This window comes from Sorex araneus, chromosome 11, assembly GCF_027595985.1.
Source record: "Sorex araneus isolate mSorAra2 chromosome 11, mSorAra2.pri, whole genome shotgun sequence".
In the NCBI taxonomy this organism is placed as follows: Eukaryota; Metazoa; Chordata; class Mammalia; order Eulipotyphla; family Soricidae; genus Sorex; species Sorex araneus.
Genome location: NC_073312.1, coordinates 4,620,051 through 4,640,119, shown reverse-complemented (window position 1 = coordinate 4,640,119; position 20,069 = coordinate 4,620,051). Strand labels below are relative to the sequence as shown.

General features: G+C 69.7%; 1 protein-coding gene across 2 annotated transcripts in view; it reads right to left on the bottom strand.

Annotated features, from left to right (window-relative positions):
* The window catches only part of FAM53B (family with sequence similarity 53 member B), a 38,676-nt gene that overhangs the window by 5,298 nt on the left and 13,309 nt on the right, over nt 1-20,069 (bottom strand). For both annotated transcript variants that reach the window (XM_055118846.1, XM_055118845.1), the window contains exons 2-4: nt 12,346-12,573; nt 9,703-9,754; nt 4,350-5,062 (exon numbers count right to left, since the gene is read on the bottom strand). In XM_055118846.1, the coding sequence (XP_054974821.1) occupies nt 4,350-5,062; nt 9,703-9,754; nt 12,346-12,423 (843 nt within the window). In that variant the 5' untranslated portion in view covers nt 12,424-12,573. The remainder of the gene's footprint in view (nt 1-4,349; nt 5,063-9,702; nt 9,755-12,345; nt 12,574-20,069) is intronic.

Below are 20,069 nucleotides of genomic sequence, written 5' to 3'. Positions count from 1 at the left end.
GGCTGTCCCGCAGCTGCCGCAGGAAGTGGTGAGTGTGCCCGTCCCCCAGCACCCGCAGTGGCAGTGCCCAGGGGCAGGGGAGGAGCCCAGGCCATCTCGGTGCCCACGTCAGCCGGCCCTGGGGGAAGGATTCACTCGTCTGTCTCGGCCTTTCGTGGTTCGTGCTTTCTGCCCTCCAGAGCGGCGTCCTCCGCGGCCACCCGGCGACGGCGCCTGAGTTCTCTGTCCGCGGTCCGAGCGGCCTGTGTGCAGAGGGGAGGCTCACCGCCCCGACGCGCCTGCTCTGCTCCGGTGGCCGGGCCTGACCGCGCCTGGAATTCACCCGGGTCTTGCTCCAGCCCCCGTGGCTCTGGCTGTGCCATGAGGTCAGGCGAGCTGAGGGATGTCCCCATCCTCGCCCTGAGCGGGCAGAGCCCAGCGGGACAAGCATGGGCAGAGACCGCCACGGTGCGAGCCCCACTGCGTTTCCTACTGAGACCCTGAGCCACACACGTCCCTCCCGGGACTCTCCCTCCCCTCTCTGAGAGGAATGAACTGTCTTCCCCACAGCGTCCACCCAGGTCCGTGGGTGCTCAGGTGCTGTGAGTGCTCCAGGTGCTGAGAGTGCTCCAGGTACCCCGAGTGCTCTAAGTGCTGAGTGCTTGAGGTGCTCTGAGTGCTCCAGGTGCCCTAAATGCTCCAGGTACCCGGAGTGCTCCAGGTGCCCTGAGTGCTCCATGTACCATGAGTGCTCGAGGTGCCCTAAATGCTCCAGGTGCCCCGAGTGCTCCAGTTGCCGTGGGTGCTCCAGGTGCCCCGAGTGCTCCAGTTGCTGTGGGTGCTCCAGGTACCCTGAGTGCTCGAGGTGCTGTGGGTGCTCCAGGTGCCCCGAGTGCTCCAGGTGCCGTGGGTGCTCCAGGTACCCCGAGTGCTCCAGGTGCCGTGGGTGCTCCAGGTACCCCGAGTGCTCCAGGTGCCGTGGGTGCTCCAGGTACCCTGAGTGCTCCAGGTGCTGTGGGTGCTCCAGGTGCCCTGAGTGCTCCAGGTGCCGAGTGCTCCAGGTGCCGTGGGTGCTCCAGGTACCCTGAGTGCTCCAGGTACCCTGAGTGCTCCAGGTGCCGAGTGCTCCAGGTGCCGTGGGTGCTCCAGGTACCCTGAGTGCTCCAGGTGCTGTGGGTGCTCCAGGTGCCCTGAGTGCTCCAGGTGCCGAGTGCTCCAGGTGCCGTGGGTGCTCCAGGTACCCTGAGTGCTCCAGGTACCCTGAGTGCTCCAGGTGCCCTGAGTGCTCCAGGTGCCGTGGGTGCTCCAGGTACCCTGAGTGCTCCAGGTACCCTGAGTGCTCCAGGTGCCCTGAGTGCTCCAGGTGCCCTGAGTGCTCCAGGTGCCGTGGGTGCTCCAGGTACCCTGAGTGCTCCAGGTACCCTGAGTGCTCCAGATGCCGAGTGCTCCAGGTACCCTGAGTGCTCCAGGTGCTCCAGGCGCCCAGATCTGCTCTCCATCACACACCTGAGTGCTCCGAGGCCTGGGAGTGAGTCGGGCCCAGGCCGGCAGGGACAGTGGTGGGTGGGGTCACTGAGTCCTGGTCTCTGCTGCCCCTCTACGGCTGCTGCCCTCCACGTGGCCAGAGGGGGTCCCGCCGTCCTGCAGCCCTGCTCGCGTGCTTCCCCGTGTCTGCCGTGGACTCTCGGGGCTCCCGGGTTCGAAGGGCAGCGCGGGGGTGGGGGGTGGGCTTCAGCCTTCAGAGCCCCTGGACTCAGGACTCCACGTGGGAGCTCAGAGACCCCTCCCAGCCTACCCTGCGTCCATCCTGGTGGCCGTCGGTGACCGACGGACAACGTGGCTCCCAGTCCTGCCTCGGACGAAGCCTCCGGGGCAGCAGGAGACCATGCAGAGCCACTGAGGCCCAGAGTGGCTCGAGCTGCCCGCGGCCCCCCTGGCTGTGCGCGGGAGGGTCGCCCGGCCTGTGTGAGCACCGGGACCCCGGGTCTGGCCACTGGGACAGGGACAGGCATGAGGCTGCGGCCCCAGCCATGGACGGTGTGTCCCCCCCATGGCGCCCACAGGCCAGCCCCAGGCCAGCCCGTGGCAGGGGCAGCAGGACGGCGCTGGCCCTGACCCTGCTTTTGTGTGTCTCCGGGCACAGACCCCGAGGCAGGGGGCTCCTGCCTGGGCCCTGACTCCAACCGCCCAGCCCCGAGCCAGGAGGCCGGGACCACCGCCCGCCGGACACCTCCCGGCCCACAAGGGCTCCTGAGCGAGGGTGGAAAGTCACAGGGAGCCGCGTGTCCCCGGGGCCCCTCCGCGCCTCTCCTGGGGATCAGCGCTGTTGTGTCAACAGCCGGCCCGAGCGCGACCTTCCTGCCACTGACACAACCCGCGGCACCTGGGGAGGCGGGGGGGGGGGGTCCAGGTGCCTGTGGGGGCTCCCGCCGGGGGCGACACCCAATCAGGGCCGCCGTCCCGGGACAGACAGACGCGAGGGCGCAGAGCCCGGCTCCGGGCTGCTCGCTGCTGCCCTCGCGCTGACCTCCCTGGGCGCTGCGCCAGGAGCCTGGTCTCGGGGGACGGTGTCGGGGGACGGTGTCGGGGGACGGTCTCGCAGGCCCGAGTCCTCGCCATACAGCACCAGCCAGGCCCGACTCGTCCCCGCACCAGCCGCCGAGAGCAGCTCGGGCGCCCCCGCGCCCCACACCTGAACACCATCCCGCAGCAGAGAGGCCCGTCCACCTGCAGTGGCCGCAGACCCCGAGGACAGGGCTCGGGGGCGTGTCAGAGGGCAGCCCGGGCGCTGGGAGCAGGAAGGGCCGGACGGTCCAGCCCAGAGCCTCCGTCCTGCCTCTCGCCCCGACGGTCACTTGGTGCTTTTTGTGCCGCTCCTGGGCTGCCTCCTGACCACGCACGGCGACCCCGGGTTCCCTCTGCCGTCCAGCTGCCCCCGCTGTGGGCAGGAAGGGCCACTGCGCACGGAGCGCAAGGCGGCCGGCAGGTGGACAGGGGGCCGTCCGCGAGGATGGTCGGGCCAGAGCCCAGGGGATCCGCCAGGCAAGGCAGAGCTGCTGCCCTGCAGGGGGCCACGAGCCTGGGAGGGGGCAAGGGGCCCCTGGCCCCCAGCACACAGCGGGGGGCACGTCCCACGCAAGGACAGCCCTGCCCAGAGCCTCTTGGCCCCTCCTGGACGTGCCCAGCACCGCGGCCTGCAGCTCTCGGGCTGCCCCACATAAGCGGCTGCCGTCCACGGACCCTCCGTGCTGTCACCTGACAAACGCGGTCCCCCTCCAGCCTTACTGCCCACTGACCCTGTGCAGGGGCTGGGCGGCAGGACGGGGAGCGGCTGGCCTCGCACGCAGCTGCCTCCTGGCCGCACAGCGTCCCGGGGGCCCGAGGGCCGGGTCCCAAAATAAAGCAGATGAAGCTGTGCAGAGACGCGACCCTAAGGGGCCGCGCCTCGGCGCCATCGGGGAGCAGGTTCTCGGGAGACGAGACGGACTCACCGGCCCGGTGACGGGGCAGGGCGCTCGCACCGCTGCTGTCGGGCTGTCCCAGGCTGCCTCGCGTGGGGAGCCCGGGACGGGGGCTGTGGCCCTTGGAACGAAGTGGCAGAAGGTCTGTGCTCGGGCCGGGCGCGTGTCCCCCACACCGGACGCCTGACTGGCTCTGAGGGACGCGCGAGACGGGAGGGGCAGCAAGTGGGGGAGAGCCCGTCACAGAGACAGCCGGGCCGGGCTGCACGGGCAGTGCTGAGTGCCTGCCTGGCCACCTGCAAGGTCAGCACCGAGTGCCCGCCTGACCGCCTTCCTGGGCAGTGCTGAGCCTGCCAGACCACCCGCCAGGGCCCAGCGGCTCCCCTGGGTCCATCTGTCTGCACAGGCCCGGGGCCTGCAGGGACCTGCTTGAGCCCGCGAGTCCAGGGCACTGACCCACTCGGATCTGCCCGCACGGGGCCGTGGACTGTGCACGGGGTCCCCCAGGGGCAAGGACCAGCCTGCGAGGACCCACCTGCCCAGGGAAGGACGAGCAATGAGGTGTGTGGCTTCGGGCCTCAGTGACTGGCGACACAAGGACCCTCAGTGAGGCACTGGCCCCGTTTCTCAACAACTGACGACCCCAGAGGATATGCCCTCCCCGCCCCGCCCCTGCAGCTCTCAAACCACCGCCCCTGGCCCTGCTCTGGGGTCTGCGTGAGCCCAGCGACATGCCTGGGGACAGGGCCCCGGGTGTGAGGTCCCGGGGCTGCCGGCAGACACGCCCCCCTTGTGCCCGGCACAAAAGGAGCACTTTGGGGCCTCGGTGGAGGGGCGACGCTGGTGCCGACAGTGACCGGCCGTCCCCCCGGCCCCCGCCCGGCCCCGCCCGGCCCCGCCCAGGCTTACCTGGGCCATCTTGGCCAGGTCCAGCGACGGCCGCGGCTCCAGGGCCTCGTCGGGGCGCCGCCGCTTGACGCCCGCCTTCCTGTCGTTGAGGACGCAGGGCTGTGAGCGGCTGCGGGCCAGCCCGCTGGGCCGGCGGGCCAGCTCGGGCGTGGAGGCGGGGGTGCTGCTGGCCGAGGGGGCGCCGTCCCCCGCGAAGGAGAAGCGGTCGTGAGAGCAGGACAGGGAGCGCTGCAGGTCCAGCCGGCCGCCGGCCGGGGGGCTCCAGGGGGCCGCGCTGGGGGGGCCGGGCCGGGCCGGGGCGGGCGCGGGGGCCGCGGGCCGCGAGGGCAGGCTGAAGCTGGAGCTGCGCTGCACGGGGCTGCCGCCCCCCGAGAAGCGCTGCACGCTGCCCCCGCTGTAGCAGCGCCGCTTCTCCACCGGCGTCCACACGCGGGAGCCCAGGGGCCGCCAGGACGGCCGGCAGCCGGACAGTTCGTCGGAGAAGGACAGGGAGCGGCAGGGGCGCTTGCTGGGCGGGGCCGCGGGGCTCCCGCTGGGGTCGCTGAGGCTGAGGTCCTGGATGAGGCTGGTCACGGCGCAGGCGGCGGCGGCGGCCTCCCGGGGCCACAGGGCAGGGTCCGGGCAGCGCTCGGGGAAGCCCTCCCAGAGCCGGCCGCCCGGCTGCTCCGTCTGCAGCGGGCACTTCCTGTCCAGGTCGCGCCACCTGCCATTCTCTGGGCGGCAAAGGACAAAGAGAAAACGGGGGGTTGGGGAGGGCGGGCGCCCGGCCCCTGCAAAACCAGCCCCGCGGAGGGGCCCTGGGCGGACCCTCACCCCCGGGGCGTTCTGGACCGACTGGTCCCTCCTGGCCTCTGAACCAAAATGGACGAGTTGGTGCCCAAACCCTCGTCACACAAGCAGCATCTACTCGCTCAGAGTCCACCTGCCTCCACACGCTAGGCCCCGTTCCTTTCTAGAAGCTTCCACGTGACCCGCGCCAGGGGCTGAGAGAGGGCAGGAGGGAGCAGGAGTCCCTGGGCCTGTCCCGAGGCTCCGGGAAGGTCCCGCCCCCCGGCTCGTGTGGTGCTGGAGGCAGCGGGACCCTGCGCGCGGGTGGGCTGGGGACGGCCCCCAGGCCCCGGGCTATGAGGGGCACGGCCTGAGGAGGACCTGGCCGCCTGGTGCACACGCCGGCCAGGTGGCCGCGGGCCCCGCTGCCCGCTGCTTCTCTCCTCGCCACTTCCAGGCGCCGAGCGAGCGCGCTGGGCTATGTTTAGGCCCGTGTTTTCCCTCCGAGCTCAGAGAACAGAAAGAAATTGTTGGGTCAGGTCAGCAAACAAAAGAAACAGGAACAGAAGCTGATTTTTAATGGCAAACTGCCCCGTGCGTCCGGCCCGCCGCAGGCTGTACAAAGGCCCCGGGGGGGCCTGCCGGATGCCCCCCGCCCCTCGGCGTCGCTCCTGCACAAACAGCTCCAACGCTCTGAGTGACAGCGGCTGTGGGTGTGGAGACACCCCCAGGATGGCTGGACGGGGGTCCCCAAAGAAGCCAAAACAAGCCCCAAAGTGCAGCGAAGGGCCTGGCGGGGCAGCACAGCCGCAAACAGGGCAGGGACCTCGCGGCATCTGCCCCGAGGGGCTGCTCTGACCCAGGCTGAACAGGCGCCTCCGGGCACACGCACGCTCTGGGGACAGCCGCCCCCGCCCACGCCAGGGCCCGGCGCGTGGGGGCAGCAGGCCCCCTTCTCCGGGAGAAGCCCCCCGACCAGCTCGGGCGGCCGCTGAGAAGCCCAGGTGGGCGTCTGTCCCCTCCCAGCCCCACCCCGAGACGCTGTGGTCTCAGGTTCTCGGAAGGTTCTGGAACCCACGTGGGCGCTCCTGGGACTCTCCTCCCTGCACAGGGCGAGGGGCGTCAACGCTGCAGGGGGAGGCTGGCCCCCGCCACAGGGCTCGGAGGGGCGTCTCCCAGCAGCCCCCGGAGAAGCCGCGTCCACAGGCCTGTCACAGGCGGGTCACGGGAACGAGTCCGGCAGGGACACGGGCGGGGCCGAGAGGACGAAGCTGGAGGGGGCTCCCAGGGGGACACAGAGCGGGGGGGGGGAGGGGGGGAGCAGCCCCAACGGCACAGCGCTGGCCGGAGCTGGCCGCGGCCACGTCCCAGGGGCTGCCTCTTGGTAACAGGACCCGGCAGGGACGCGCCCACACCCGCAGCCCAGACTCCAAAGGCGCCGAAGGCTCCATCGCGGCCTCTATGCGGACCGAGCCTCCCCCCAACTCAGGCCAAATGGGGACCGTCGGGTGGTCTCTGCCTGCAGCGCTGTGCCCCCGCCCCCGTGGGCACACACAGGCGGGAGAGGGATGGTCTCCCCACACGGGGGGGGGGGGCGGGGTGTCTGTGTGGGGCTAACTCACAAAGGCAGCTCAAGGATGGAGCTGGGTGTGCTGCACACGTGAGTGTGTGTGTGTGTGACTGAGTCACGTGAACCCTTTAAGTCACCAGGTGCTGTTGGAAAGGCGTGTGTGTGTGTGCATGCACGCACATGTGTGTGCACATGTGTGTGACTGAGTCACATAAACCCTTTAAGTCACTGGGTGCCGTCGGAAAGGTTTGTGTGTGTGTGTGTATGTGTTTGTATGTGTGTGAGAGAGAGTATGGGGAGGGGAGAGAGACAGAGAGAGATTGGTCACACAACCCTTTAAGTCACTGGTACTGTGGGAAAGGCGTGTGTGTGTGTGTGTGTGTATGGTGTGTGTGTGTGCGTGTGTGTGTTTGTATATGTGTGAGAGAGAGTATGAGGGGGGAGAGAGAGAAAGAGAGAGAGAGAGAGAGAGAGACTGGTCACACAACCCTTTAAGTCACTGGGTACTGTGGGAAAGGCTTGTGTGTATGGTGTGTGTGTGTGTGTGTGTGTGTGTGTGTGTGAGAGACTGAGTCACACAACCCTTTAAGTCACCGGGTGCTGTCGGAAAGGCTTGGGCTGTGCCCCACTGCCGGAGGCACTGCCAGATGCCAACTTGGCCTGAGGGTGGGGTCGCCCACAGGCGCCAGGACAGGGCCCGAGGCTGGAGGTGGCCCCGGCTCGGCCTGGTCGCCAGGGCCCGGGAGCCTCCCTCAACCCCGCACCCCTTCCATTGTGTTTATTCCAGACGCACGCGTGTCCACCGCCCAGAAACAGGGCGAGACCCTGGGAAGCTCCTCTGCCCACAAGGCCCTCGGGAGCGAGATGGACCCGTGGAGGCAGCGCCTATCCCTGCACACACACGGCGCAGGCGCGGGACCCAGGGGTGCCTGGGTGGGGCGGGCAGCCCCCCGGTTCCGCTCCAGCCACGGGCCCGTCGGTCCCAGCTGCCTACAGTGCTCCTCAGCCCTGGACACATTCTCCTGTCCGGCCACCGGAAGGCAAACGACCAGGGCAGGGCGGGCCTGGGTCCTGCAGTTCACCCTCAGCAACGGGCGTCCGGCCTCCCCGCGCCCTGGGGCAGCCCTCAGAGGCTCTCGGAGGCCCAGGGCTGGTTCCAGCCCAGCGGGTCAATGCCGAGTTGCTTATAATTAACGCGCGACCACGGGCTCAGGCAGGTCGGCTTGGGGCGCCCTGATTTTTTTTTCTGCTTTTTGGGTCACACCCAGTGATGCTCAGGGGTTACTCCTGCTCTGCACTCAGGAATTACTCCTTGCGGTGCTCGGGGGACCCTATGGGATGGATGCGGGGATCAAACCCGGGTCGGCCGCGTGCAAGGCAAACGCCCTCCCCGCTGTGCTGTCGCTCTGGCCCCTGCCGTGACGTTTCTGCAGTTCCCTTTAGATGCCATGGACGCTCCTTCTGCTCCCCTCTGTGCCCCTTGCCCGAGAAATAACTGACATTGATAGTTTATTCCCGGGGCCGGAGCGATAGCACAGCAGGTAGGGCGTTTGCCTTGCACACGGCCGGCCCAGGTTTGATCCACAGTGATGCGGCTGCAACAAATCCCCGGGGAATCAGAGCCGGACAGGGGCAGGCTGGCCACCACTCCACTTCCCTGTGCCCGGACCTTGCAACTAGGGGCCTGGGGCTCCCTCAGCCGTGCTGGGGGCGGGGGGTCCTTCCCGCCCAGGAGGGGAGCAGCATCTGAGCGAGCGACAGGCCCCTCGCCCATCCCACACGCCCTTCGCCAGCACAGCGCAACCCCAAAACCGGGGAGGGGGTGGTCAGGAGGAGCGGGTGCGAGATCAGCTGTGCGGACCGTTCCCAGCGGGGGACCCCAGGGGACAGCCGTGGGGGTCGGGCCGGCCGGCCAGCGGAGGCTGGGATGCCCGGTTCCCTGCGGGGAGGGTCTGAGGGAAGTGAAGGGGCCGCGGGACCCCTGAGGATGGGCCCTGCTGTCGCACGGGCTCCCGGCCCGGCACACCGGGGCCTTTATCTCCCACGGTCAGTCCGGGAGCTGCCCCTTATCTCTGCCCGCACCCTGAGCCGTGTCTGCGGGGCGTCCACTGCCCGAGGGGGCAAGGCCACAGGCAGACAGCTGAGGCCTAGAGGGAGGGGCAGCTGTCAGGTCCCTTCAAGCCCACACGGGCCTCTGGGCACAGGGCAAACTCCCCCACGAGGCAGCAACCCCCGGGACCCTCTCACGCACTCAGGGGAAACTGAGGCCAGGAGGCGGCTCAGAGCCAGGAACCCTCTGGACGGGGTAGCGGGCGGGGGCGGGCGCTGGGCTGCTGCCTCTCCCTCCGGCACCCCCCGGGGAGCCGTTGGACCCCGCCCCGAAGGGAAGGTCCCCAAAGGGAGCCGTGCACCTGGATCCTACTTCCTCTGGGGGCCACGCCCCCTGACCCCACCCAGGCCGGCTGCTGCCGGAAGAGGCCACGGCCAGTCCCCCGGTGTCTCTGTGTGGACACAGCACCGCCCCACCGCCAGGGCACCCAGGGGTGGGGGCAGAGCCAGGAGCAACCGCCTGGCACAGGGCAGGGCCGGGGTGGTTTCTGCCTCAGTGCACAGGAAGCAGAAACTCGCCCGGTGTCCCCAGGGGGCAGCCGTCACGGCCCGGAAAGGTCGAGACCCCAACGGCCAACGAGCACCGATCCCCCGGGGAGCCCCAGAAGCACCCCCTGCTCCCGCACGGCCATCCCACACGGAAGCGGCCCCGTGGAATGATCCAGAAGCAGGCGGGCGGCACCACGCAGCCCTCCCCCACACTGCAGCCCTCCCCCACACCAACGTATCCCCCTGGGAGACGCCCCCCGGCCCCTGGCAACCGTCCCCAGAAGAACCAAGGCAGAGCCTCTCCGCGGAGCCCCGAGGAGCAGCAGCGGTTCCCGCCGGGCCTATCTCGGACTCTGCCCCCGGAGCATCTTCTGCGTGACGCCCGCCCTCAGCACCTCAGGCCGCCGCCCCACTCACCCGTCACTCCGCAGGAGAAGAGCGTCGGCCCGCGGCTCATCTTTGGCGTGTGCTGGGAAGAACCAGAAAAGCGTCTCACTTGCGTGGCGACCCCAGGCCGAGGGCCCCCCGCTGGTGCCGCCCGCTCAGGGGGACCCAGGAGCGCCGAGAGGCACGGGGCTGCCCCCCCCAAGCCCGGTGAGCTGCCAGGGAGCTGGGGGGGCCCAGCCCCTCACTCCACAGCTGCACGGCACCCCGGGCAGGGAACACTCTGGGGGCCCGTCCTGTGCTCTGCCCAGCTGCACTCGCTCCCCCGCCCCCCCGACACACAGACACACACACACAGACACACACACACAGACACACACACACAGACACACACACAGACACACACACAGACACACACACAGACATAGTCACACACACAGACACATACACAGACACACAGACACAGACACACACACAGACGCACACACACACAGACACACAGACTCAGACACACACAGACACACAGTCACACAAACACAGACATACACACACAGACACACAGTCACACAGACACACACAGACACACAGTCACACACAAACACACAGACACACACACACACACACACTGCTGGTTGCGGCTGATGTCGTGCTGCCGAGACTCACCCCAGCAGGCGCTGGCCCCCCAGACCACAGGCCGGGCAAGGCCGCTCAGCAAGGTGCGGGCAGGGACATGGGCTGCGGCTCTCGGCAGGGTCAGGGCGGGGCCGCCCAAGGCACCTGCCCCCCCCAGATAAGGGCAGGAGCACCTGGCACCAGCTGCCTGGGGGCCTCTGCCCGGGGCAGCTCGGGGTTCCCTCTGCCCCAGCCCAAGGGGTCAGATGAGCCCCGGGGCCACCTCGGGGCCCTGCCAGGCTGTCCCCAGGAGCCGCCGGGCGCCTTTCCCCGGCCCCGAGCTGCAGGCCCTGCCGGGAGCCTCGCTCGTCCCCCCCCAGGGCTCACGGGGGCTCATTCTCGGCACGGCGAGACGCGAGGAGGCAGGACAGTGGGCGGCAGAAGGGAGGCCCCGCGAGGCTCCATCTGAGATGCCAGGGGACGGGGCCTGGCAGGCCCGGGCAGCCTCGCGCCCGTGACACACCTCTGAGGCCTAACCGGGCTGGCAGGGACCCCGGGCCTGGCCGGGCCGCCGAGGGCAGTGTGCAGCCTGAGGCCCGGAGCAGGGACCCGGACACGGCTCTCCGTGGCCACGGCCCGCCACGGGAGACGGTCCTGGTGGTTGCGTGTCAGGCACCTGCTGGGGGCCATGGGGACCCCACGGGGGTGGGGGTCTGCAGGAGGCAGCTCGGAACAGAAGACCCCAGCCCCTGGGGGCAGCCCGGCGGCGGGGCCAGGCCGTGTCCAGCGTGGGCGCGGGGAGGAGCTGGGAAGCGGCCCGAGGTCAGCCGTGTGGCCGACGGCCAGCGCCCGGCTAATGTTAGAACAGGAAAGGAAGAGCCGGGCGACGGCGGAGGGAAAGGGAAGCAGGACGGGGCGGGCGGGCGGCCCCCCAGCCTCAGCCCTGCACCCAAGGCCGAGGGGCCGAGGGCTCGGCCGGCACTGCCCCGTCTCCCCCTCCTCCTCCACAGGCCCCCAGCAGCTGCCCCGGCCTGTTTATCTCCAGCCCCCCACCCGCCCGTGACCTTCCCGCCCGCCGGGAGATACGCCGGGCCCGGGCATCTGGGCACGTGCCACGCCCCTCCCCGGCGGCTCCAGCCCCGACACCAGCAGCCGGCCCGGGGGAGCCTGGCGCCCGCCAGCAGAGGCCAGGGAGCCCTCCGGGAGCTGCCGCTGACCGCTGGGGACAGGGGGAGGCGCTGCACCCTGAGCAGCAGAGCGGGCGGCCCAGGAGGGAGCCCGGGACAGCACAGGCCCCGCGGGACAGTGCGGGAAGGTGTGGTGGCCAGAGACCCTCCTCTCAGAGGCCTGTCCCCTCCCCCAAGTGCTCCCGTCCCGCACCTCTCCTCTCAGACCCCCACCCCTGCCCTCGGAGACCCCCTCCCTTTTTTTTTTTACTCTTTGGGCTGGAGCAACAGCACAGCAGGGAGGGCGTTTGCCTTGCACGCGGCCGACCCGGGTTTGATTCCTCCGTCCCCCTCGGAGAGCCCGGCAAGCTACAGAGAGTATCCCGCCCGCACGGCAGAGCCTGGCAAGCTCCCCGTGGCGTATTCGATATGCCAAACACAGTCACAACAAGTCTCACAATGGAGACGTTCCTGGTGCCCGCTCAAGCAAATCAATGACAACGGGACGACAGTGCTCCAGTGCTACTTTCTGGGTCACACCCAGCGATGCTCAGGGGTTACTCCCGGCTCTGCACTCGGAAATTACTCCTGGAGGTGCTCAGGGGACCATATGGGATACTGGGAATTGAACTCAGGTCTGCCGCGTGCAAGGCAAACGCCCTCCCCGCTGTGCTGTCGCTCCAGCCCCTCTCAGACCCCCTTAACCTCCTCCCTTAGACCCTCACAGACCCCCCACCTTGCTCCCACTCTGCTCCCAGCAGCCCCCAGCCGGCCCTGCCCAGCCCTGCCCACAGCCCGTGGCCGCAGCTGAGTGCCGGGCCTGTCCCCTCGGCCCGCACACCCCGGGGGCTGTGTCTGCAGCCCACCAGCACCCCAGCCCGGGGCCCCCTGTGCCTACCAGCTCGGGGGTGAGGGTCCCGCGTGCCGCGGTCCCCGCCGCCCGGTTGTCGAGGCTTTTCCTCAGGAGCATCACCATGGTCAGAACCTCAGGCGCTGGGCTCCACCCCGGGGTGGGCACGAGCCATCGTGGGGGGCGCACACAGGCAGAGCCAGCGCCCGCGGCTCCCCTCAGGCCCCTCGGCCCGGGCGAGGCCCTCCCTGGACACAGCTGGGCGCGGACGGCTCCCTGCAGAGACAGAGAAAAGGCACGGGGTTCAGGAGCGGGGACGGCAGTGCGACCCCCAGGGTCCCACCCGCTGGCCGCAGAACGACCCGGGGCACGCCCGGGGTCCCACCCGCCGGCCGGGCGATCGCCTTCAGGAGGGGCTCGGGGTCGTGCGGTCCCCACCTGGCTCGAGAAGGGTCTCGGTGGTCCCAACCCCACTGGCCGCGACCGCCCTGGCCCGCTGGGAATGAAAGTGACGGGAACCACCAGGGTCAACCCCAAGGGCCCCTCGGTCCTCCACGGACGCTTCTCGCCTGGACGGCTCCAAAGTGGTCACCTTTGTCCTCCCCCCAGTAAGCCCCGAGTCCAGCTCCCAGAGCACTGCCTGGCCACGCCGAGTCCCAGGCAGAGGACGGACGGCCCGCTGCGCTCCCGCCGGGGTGGGGGGCCCGGCGCCCACCCAGCCAACTTGCAAACACTGCTCCTTGCCTGTCAGTCCTCTGGCCACCCCCCTCAGAGCTGCCCCTTCACGGTCGGGAAGAGAAGGGGCCAGGGAAGGGCCTTGGCCGGCCGGCCGGCAGGCACCAGCTACCGGGCTGGGAAATGGTCCCGCATCTGCTGGGCTGACCTGAGCCTGCCCCCGCCCCCTTCCTCCTGCCCTCCTGGCGGTGACAGGCTCAGGTCAGCCCAGCCGGGGCGGCGACTCACGCCCCGTGCGAGGACCCGCTCCTGTCCCCGGGCCCCAGGCCTGAGCCTGAGCAGCAGAAGCACCACCAGGCGGGCCTGGCCACCCCGCAGCCTACGGGAAACTTCGGCCGGGTCGAGGCTGTCGCCACAGAAACATGCAACCCCCCCCCCCCACAGAGCTGCATCCACGGGAGCCCCCCACGGTGCCCAGGACTCACAAGGGCGTCAGCAGACCTGCGGGGCCGGAGACACGGCACACGGGGAAGGAGCTTGTCTTGCACAAGGCCGACCTGGGTCTGAGCCCACCAGGAGTGACCCCTGAGCACTGCCAGGTGTGGTTCCGGAACGTGAACTGAGACGGACCCCGTAAGCCCCTGGGCCCTGGGGCAGGGCCAGCACACAGGGCGCGGCGAGGAGAAAGGCCGGAGAATGTCCCGCCCACAGGGGCCAGTGGGTGAGGACAGGAGGGGGACGCCCGAGAGGTCACACCCACCACCCGCCCCGCGCAGCTCTCAAAGCAAAGCAACGCCAGACGGAGCACCCACCCCCCGTCCTTACAAGGACACGTGGGGGTGCAGACTTCAACCCCGAGACACACAAGGCACAGAAGGGTGGGCAGGGGGCGCTGACTGGCTGCCGCGGCCGGGGGTGGGGTTGGCTCGTGCCCATCCAGGAAGGACAGGAAGGGAAGAGGTGGTGCGAGCTGGGGCAGGTAGGCCGACACGCTCCAGCCCCCAGACCTGCCCGGCGCCCACACCCCCCCAGCCAGTGGCTGTGCAGCCTGGAAGGCAGCTCGGAGGAGGCGGGCTCCCAGACGCAGGCCAGCCCCTGGTGGAAGTGGCCAGGGACAGGGCCCCGCTCTTGGCCCCGGGACTTCCCTAACGCCGCCCCGGCCAGACCCCATCTTAACCATTTCCTATTGCTCTCCCGTCCGCGCTGCAGAAGGAAGGGAGCTTCCCCGAGAGCTGACGAAACAGGGACGGCCCGAGCAGGCGGGGCTGGAGTCCGGGCCCAGGGCACACGGCCGGCTGCTCAGGACACGCCCCCCCTCCGCCCAGGGTGCCAGCGGGAAGGACGGGGGAGAGGGGTCCTGGGCGGGCGGTGCTGGCCTCGTCCCCACCCAGAAGGCAAGGCTGGGGGTGCCGGGCTGGCCCCGGGCACGGGGCCCTCTGCCTGTCCCCGCCAGACCGGAGACCCCAAGCCCCTGCCCCACGGCCCCTCCTGCCCTCTCGAGCCACCTCCAGAGTAGGGGACTGCGCCGGCCCACATGTGGTCGGGCTCGGGGCACCCACCCGGGGGCGTGGCGGGGCCCTCGGGGAACACTCCAGGTGCCGTGGCCGCGGGGCCCCTCTGTCCCCTGGCCTGTGCATGCGGAGGAGTGGAGACCCAAGGGGCAGGAGGCCTGGCCCGCGGCTGCCCAGGGGTGGGGCCCGGGGCTGGGGGACTCTCTGCTGCTACGGAACAAAGCGCCTAAGGTCTGCAGGAAGGCGCGGGGCCGGAGACCCCCGGGCTCTGGGCCAGTCGGGTCCACACTGCTTGCTGCCCTCCACAGACAGTCCGGGAGGCCCAGACAGTCCCAACATGTGGACGTTCCAAGGTCCTGGGGCCACCTGCCAGCTGTGAGGGCATCAGACAGGCGCCCAGGAACCCCCTGATGGTGCTACTGACCACGCCAGGGTGAGCGCCAAGACAAGGGTCCCAGACGAGCATGTGCCCACCAGTGGGGTCAGCCGGCCAGGCCAGAGGCCCCAGGGACCTTCTCTGCCTGCCCTTACCCCACCTGCGAGTCTTACCCGTGAGAATCAAACTCGGAGAGCCGGGGGCACCACGGGGCCCCACCCGCAGGCCAGAGGCTCCTCGGCCCCCAGCCCCACGGTGTCAGCCCTCGCTGGGGGTGGGGACAGCTGGGAGGACACGCACAGGCCTCTCCCACGGGGCGGTCAGTGACGGTCAGTGGCACCGTCTGACTCCGCACTTCCCAGGAGCCAGAGTGGGGCCGCGGCCTTCTCCCTCCTGCCTCCTGCTGCAGGCGCTGGCCGGGCCCCGCGGCCGGGCGGACCCCCGGGCCTGAGGCACTGGTGGGCACCCCGCCCCACGGCCCCCACCACAGACACCATCACACCCCCCACAACACACACGGCCCCACACTCAGACCCACAGACAGCACCCACCCAGCCCTCCCCCTGCACCCGCCCTGGGCGTGGCGGCCCCATGGGGACCAGAGGACAGCAGTGACCGCAGGACCCTGATTATCGAAGAGGCCAGGAGACGGGCGCCCCCGGGCTCCACTCGGCCGGACCCCCTTTCCCTCAGGCGTGAGAGCCCCAGGCACAGCCTCAGGGGGCCAGCCCAGACCCCTCCCGGGCAGGTCAGAACTCACGGGGCGCGGGGCCACGCGGGGGCCCCCCTGGTGGGGCCCCCACAGACCTGGTGGTGGGGTGCGGGCCGGGCCGGGCAGCAGCACCAGGCGGGTTCTTGGCTCCCGCGGGTGGGGCCCCCCAAGCACGGGCGCCACTTCCTCCTGCACCCTCCGGCTAGGGCGGAAATGACTCTGCGGACGGCACCGCGGGGAGATGCGCCCAAGGAAGGCGGCTGGCCTCTTCCAGAACTTTCCACGAGGGTGGGGGGGTATGAAAGGGAGACTGGGGGGCGTGGGGGGGGCTTGGCTCAAGAAAACTGAGCCGGATCCAGAGACAGCACAGCCCCGCCCCCGGCCGGCCCAGGCCCCGGGACGTCCCCCCCCGCCGCCGGCACCCCCACAGTCGGGGTGCAGAGCCGGACGTGGGGTGCAGGCCCGTCCTCACCCCGGGAAGCAGGATGCGAGGGACAGGCCGGCAGGAGCGTCCACCCGGCCCGGGACCAGCTGGCCGGGGGCAGGGCCTCCTCTCATGCGTGAGTGCAAGGGCCCGGCGGCCGCCTGGACACCCCCGGCCCCCACCCGTGCCAGTGTCAGCACCTGCTCGGCCGGGCCGGGCAGAGACGGGAGGGAGAGGACAGTGTTGGGGCGAAATGAAAGTAAAGATGCGCCCGGGGGTGGGAGATGCCTGAGAAACAAACCAGGGGGCCGGAGGCACAGCCCAGCGGGGAGGGCGTCTGCGGGGTCCGATTCCCAGCACCCCAGGTGGGCCCGGGCACCGCCAGGGGTAAGTCCTGAGTGCAGAGCCAGGAGGACCCCCTGAGCATCGCCGGGTGTGACCCGAAAAGCAAGAACCAAAAACACAAGCAAGAGACAGAGGAAGGACAAACAGCGGCCGCTCGCGTCCTCTGGGATACCGCGACAGGACGAGGGGACGCAAGGGACCGGCCCGGGGATCCCCAGCTGACCCTGGACCCCGATCACGGAAAAGAGAAGGGAAGGGAAGGAACCGAGGGGGAGCAAGGAGAGGCGGGAGGAGGGGGCGGGGCCCCAGCAGGGGTGTGGGGCTGTGGGAGGGGCTTTGCCCCCATCACGGGACTAGACGCACCCCCCGGCAGGGCGCCCCCAACGACAACCCCCAAACTGAACAGGGGCCTGTCACAGCGGTGGCTGGAGGGGGGAGGGAAGCCGGGGACACTGGTGGACAGAAGCTGACCCCAGTCCTGGACGGCGACGCAACTTAGAAGGACCTTGGAGATCACCCTGAAGAAAATGGGATACGAGGGGCTGGAGCGATAGCACAGCGGGGAGGGCGTTTGCCTTGCACGCAGCTGACTCAGGTTCGATTCCCAGCATCCCATAAGGTCCCCTGAGCACCGCCAGGAGTCATCCCTGAGTGCAGAGCCAGGAGTAACCCCTGAGCATCACCAGGTGTGACCCAAAAAGCCAAAAAAAAAAAAAAAGCAAAAAAACACTGTGGCAGCCACATACGTCCCATTTATAAACGTGAACAAACACCTGAGCACCTGACATAGGGCCGGGGACGGGAGTTGCATGACACAGGGCGAAGGGCGGCTCTGGCAGGGGGCTGAGGGAGCTGGAGGGAATGGGAGGGAACCTTCCTGCACAGGAGCATGGAGGCAGGGCGGGGACGCGGGGGCTGCGGGGACGGGCAGGGGTGCCGGGACGCTCGGCGGGGAGTGGGAAGCATCTCCGAGGCCAAACCAGCACGAAGGGCCGCAGAGATGCCCCCGCAGGCAGGAAGGCTGCCTTGCTCGCGGCCGACCCAGGTTCGATCCCCCGCACCCCGTGGTCCCTGAGCACTGCTGGAGCCACCCCTGAGCATCTCCGGCTGTGGCCCCAAAACTAAAAACAAAACAAAAATTCGACGTGACTGTTCCACGTGTGCACCGGGCGAGCGGGCCCCCCCCCAAGCTTAGCTCAGGACTCGCCCCCACGTGCTCCGCTGCCTGAATCCCCGGGCGAAACAGCCCTGGTCTCCGTCCCACCCCTCGCACACGGGACCACCCAGGAGAAGTCGCTTAGCCTGAACCCGAGGCCACCTCATGAAGCCGGCCACAGCCACGGCCGGGGTGGGGGGGGGTAGGGGTGACCCGTCCAGAAAGACTCGCTCAGGGCTCTGCATGCCGCCTGCCACAGCACGGCGCTGGCTGGACCCCCGTCACTGGCTCTTGGGGGGGGGTGCATTTCTGGGGGTGGGGGGTGTGTGTGCACGGGGGGTTGTGTGCATCCCTGGACTCAGCCAGCCCAGGCCCCAGCCAGCAGGCGAGGAGGAGGGGCAGGGCAGAAGCAGGGGCGCCGCACCCGTCCATGGGGAGCCAAGCCCTCTGCCCCCACCCCGCCCCATCACACAACCAGCAGCTCAGGAGGGCGGGCCACACGAGCCCCCCGCCCCGTCCCATCCCGACACCCAGTGGCCCCAACAGGACACGGTGTGCCCTGGAGGCCCCGGGCATCACTGGGGTGGGGGGCGGGTGAACCCCGGCAGGGCAGGTCCTGTGCCACACAGAGCCCTGACAGCAGGCGGGGTGTGCACCAGGAGGGCCCCCCTCGCCTTTTGTACCCCCCAAAAAAGAGGGGCTGGAGTAAGAGTAATGGGTAGGGGGGCGCTTTGCCTTGCACGAGGCTGACCGGGGATCAAGCCCCGGCACCCCAGAGGGTCCCCCTGAGTTTGTCGGGAGAACCCTCAGGAGGAAGCCCTGAGCACCACCAGATAGGGCCCCCCAAAGAGCTGAAAATGAAAGAGAGGAAGGGGCGGGGGTGGAGAGAGGGAGGGAGAGAGGGGAGAGGCAGAGGGAGAGAAAGAGAGGTGGGGAGAGAGGAGGAGAGGGAGAGACAGAGACAGAGAGGGGCAGGGAGGTGCCCAGAGGGCAGGGGCTGGCACAAGGGCTGGGCTGTGTGGAGCAGCCCAGGCCCCCGGCACTTGTCCCCCAGCACTCTGGGCGTGGCCAGACACTTTCCTGAGTGTCAGACCAGGCCAGGGAGGCGTGGGGGGGGCACCTGCCTGAGACGCAGCCCACCCAGCGGGGTCCTGGCGCGGCCAGGAATGACCCGAGCACAGAGGCAGAGGCCGGGTCCAGGGTGTGGGCACGTCGAGGGGCTGCCTGCGGGCAGGGGGCTCCCAGAGCAGCACAGCGGGGGGCCGGCAGGGCCACAGCCTGGGGGGTCCTGCCCGGCCACCCCCGGGGCCCGTTCCCAAGCGGCCAGTGCCGGCAGCTCCTGCATCCCGGTGAACCCCCAGGCCTGGCTCCGGCCTCGCCACCCGCCCAGATGCCAGAGGACAAAGGGCCACTGTTCCCGCACCCCCAGGGGTGCGGCCACCCCATTGTCCCCGCGCGGAGCCCGGCCATGTGCCCAGCACGCGCTGACCACGCGCCCGCGCGCTATGAAAGCACAAAGACACGGGGTCCGCGTGCTCGGGCGGCCGGGCCGGGCCCGGGCACAGCTGGGGGCTGGGCGGCACAGACGGTGGCGGGCCATGGCACGGAGCCGGGAGGACGGAGCCCGGCCTCAGTTTCCCCGCGCCCCTCGGAGTGCAGGCTGGGCACGGGGGGGCGGGGCTCAGGGCCGCCCCTCTGCCCGGACAGGGGCACCGGGGAGGTCTGGGCGTGCGCGGGGTCACGGCTGTCTAGGCCACCTTGGCCGAGTCTCTTGCTGAAAGCAGAGTTTTCTCCCGGGGAAACCAACCCCGATTCCCTGAGCTCCGGCGGGCGTCCAGGCAGGGGTCAGCGAGGGGCAGGGGCAGTGGCCAGCAGGGCTGGGCCAGGCGAGCGCCCCGCAGGGCCCAGATGACAGGGAGCTGGGCGGGGGCACCCCCCTGCCCGAGTACATGTCTCGGTGACTGGACCCCCGTGGGACTTTGGGAAGACACCTCAGGCACCGGACAGCGGGGAAGAGTAAGTGAGGACAGGAGCAGGGATGGACGTGCCCACAGCCAGCTGCCGACCCCAGGACCGCCCACGGCCCGCTGGGGCGAGCCCGGAGCCAGCATGGCCACACCAGTCAGCAGCCACACCCCAGGGCCTGTGGCAGCCCGGAGCAGGGTGGGGGCGGGGGTCCGGGGTCTGTACGCAGGAGGCACCCCCGCGCCGTCGCTGGCCCCCGTGGTCTCTCGGTCACAGGACCGGGAGTGGACCCTCTGCACCGCCGGGGATGCCCCTCCCCACCCCAGGAAGAGACACAGACGGGAAAGAAGAGAAATTCAGGGGCTGGAGCCATAGCACAGCGGGGAGGGCATTTGCCTTGCACGCGGCCGACCCGGGTTCAAATCCCAGCATCCCATATGTTCCCTGAGCACCGCCAGGGGTAATTCCTGAGTGCAGAGCCAGGAGTAACCCCTGAGCATCGTCGGGTGTGACCCAAAAAAAAAAAAAAAAAAAGAAGAGAAACTCAGAGCGTCGGTCCCAGCCGGGCCGAGAGAGCGGGGACTCTGAGGGGAGGTCAGTGGACAGGC